The 1,533-nt window shown below is 43.2% G+C and overlaps 1 protein-coding gene across 1 annotated transcript; it reads left to right on the top strand.

Moving 5' to 3' along the window:
• Window positions 1–988: 988 nt before the first annotated feature.
• Window positions 989–1,324, top strand: LOC138871660 (uncharacterized). The gene has a single exon (XM_070149555.1). It carries the CDS (start codon window positions 989–991, stop codon window positions 1,322–1,324), a length of 336 nt encoding a protein of 111 aa, XP_070005656.1.
• The last annotated feature ends 209 nt before the right edge of the window (window positions 1,325–1,533 follow it).

The following is a 1,533-nucleotide window of genomic DNA, read 5'->3' as shown; positions in this document are numbered from 1 at the left end:
TAAATTCAGCCAAATGTGCATTTGGGGTTCCATCTGGCAAACTTTTAGGATTCATAGTCAGTCGGAGGGGCATCGAGTTAGACCGAACAAAGATAAAGTCTATTCGAGATCTGCCTTCTCCAAGAACCAAAAAAGATGTTATGAGTTTGCTTGGAAGATTGAACTACCTCAGCCGATTCATTGTCTAGTTGACGTCTACATGTGAACCTATTTTCAAGCTGTTAAAAAAAATGCAGCAATTAAATGGACTGGCGAGTGGCAAGAAGCTTTTGACAAAATCAAAGAATACTTGTCGAACCCGCCAGTCTTGGTCCTGCCTGAACCCGGAATGTCTTTCTTCTTGTATCTGACAGTCTTGGAGAATTCTTTTGGATGTGTCCTCGGACAACATGACATGAACGGGAGGAAAGAACAAGCAATCTACTATTTAAGCAAAAAATTCACAAGCTTTGAGGCCAAATATTCCTTGTTGGAAAGAACTTGTTGCGCTTTAACTTGGGTTGCTCAGAAGCTGAGGCATTACTTGTTGGCCTACACCACCTACCTCATTACCAGGTTGGACCCTTTAAAGTACATATTCCAGAAACCAATGCCCACTGGGAGGTTAACAAAGTGGCAGATCCTGCTCACTGAATTTGACATAGTCTACGTCACTCGAACGACAATGAAAGCCCAGGAATTAGAAGATCACTTGGCTGAAAACCTAGTTGATAATGAATACGAACCTTTGATCACCTACTTCCCAGATGAAGAGGTAAATTCAGTTGAGGCAATATCCAAGGACACCAATTCTTAGAAAATGTTCTTTGATGGAGCGGTGAACGCAAAAGGTATTGGAATTGGGGCAATCTTGATCTCACCCACTGGTCAGCATTATCAAACCACAACCCGACTTTAGTTTTTCTGCACAAATAACATTGTCGAGTATGAAGCCTGCATTATGGGTATGAACATGGAAATCGACCAAGATGTCGAAGAATTATTAATCATGGGAGATTCAGATCTGATTATCCGACGAGCTCAGAGAGAATGGGAGACCCGAGATGTCAAGCTAATTCCTTGTAGGCAACATGTGGAGGATCTTAGCAGGTGGTTTAAGTCAGTAGAGTTCAGGTACATCCCTCGTTGTCACAATGAGCTAGCTGATGCACTTGCTACTTTAGCCTCGATGCTACCATACCCGAGCAATGCCCGTATTGATCCCTTGGAAATCCAAATCCGGGAAAGGCATGGTTACTGTAATACGGGTAAGGCAGAACCAAATATTCAGCCATGGTATGATGACATCAAAAGGTTTCTAAAAACTAAAGAATACCCTGAGTAGGCCAGCGGTGACCAAAAGAGAACCCTCAGGCGACACGCAAGTGATTTCTTCTTGAGCGGTGATGTTCTGTACAAAAGAACTCCGGACCTCAACTTGTTAAGATGCGTTGACGCCGAAGAGGCCGAAAGAATCATGTATGAAGTTCACGCAGGAATGTGCAGACCCCACATGAATAGGTATGTTTTGGCAAAGAAAATCCTTCGAGCGGG

The sequence above is a fragment of the Nicotiana sylvestris genome, chromosome 6 (genome assembly GCF_000393655.2).
Source record: "Nicotiana sylvestris chromosome 6, ASM39365v2, whole genome shotgun sequence".
Taxonomy (NCBI): Eukaryota; Viridiplantae; Streptophyta; class Magnoliopsida; order Solanales; family Solanaceae; genus Nicotiana; species Nicotiana sylvestris.
Note: the sequence above shows the minus strand (reverse complement) of the source record. Positions and strands in the feature narration are given on the sequence as shown.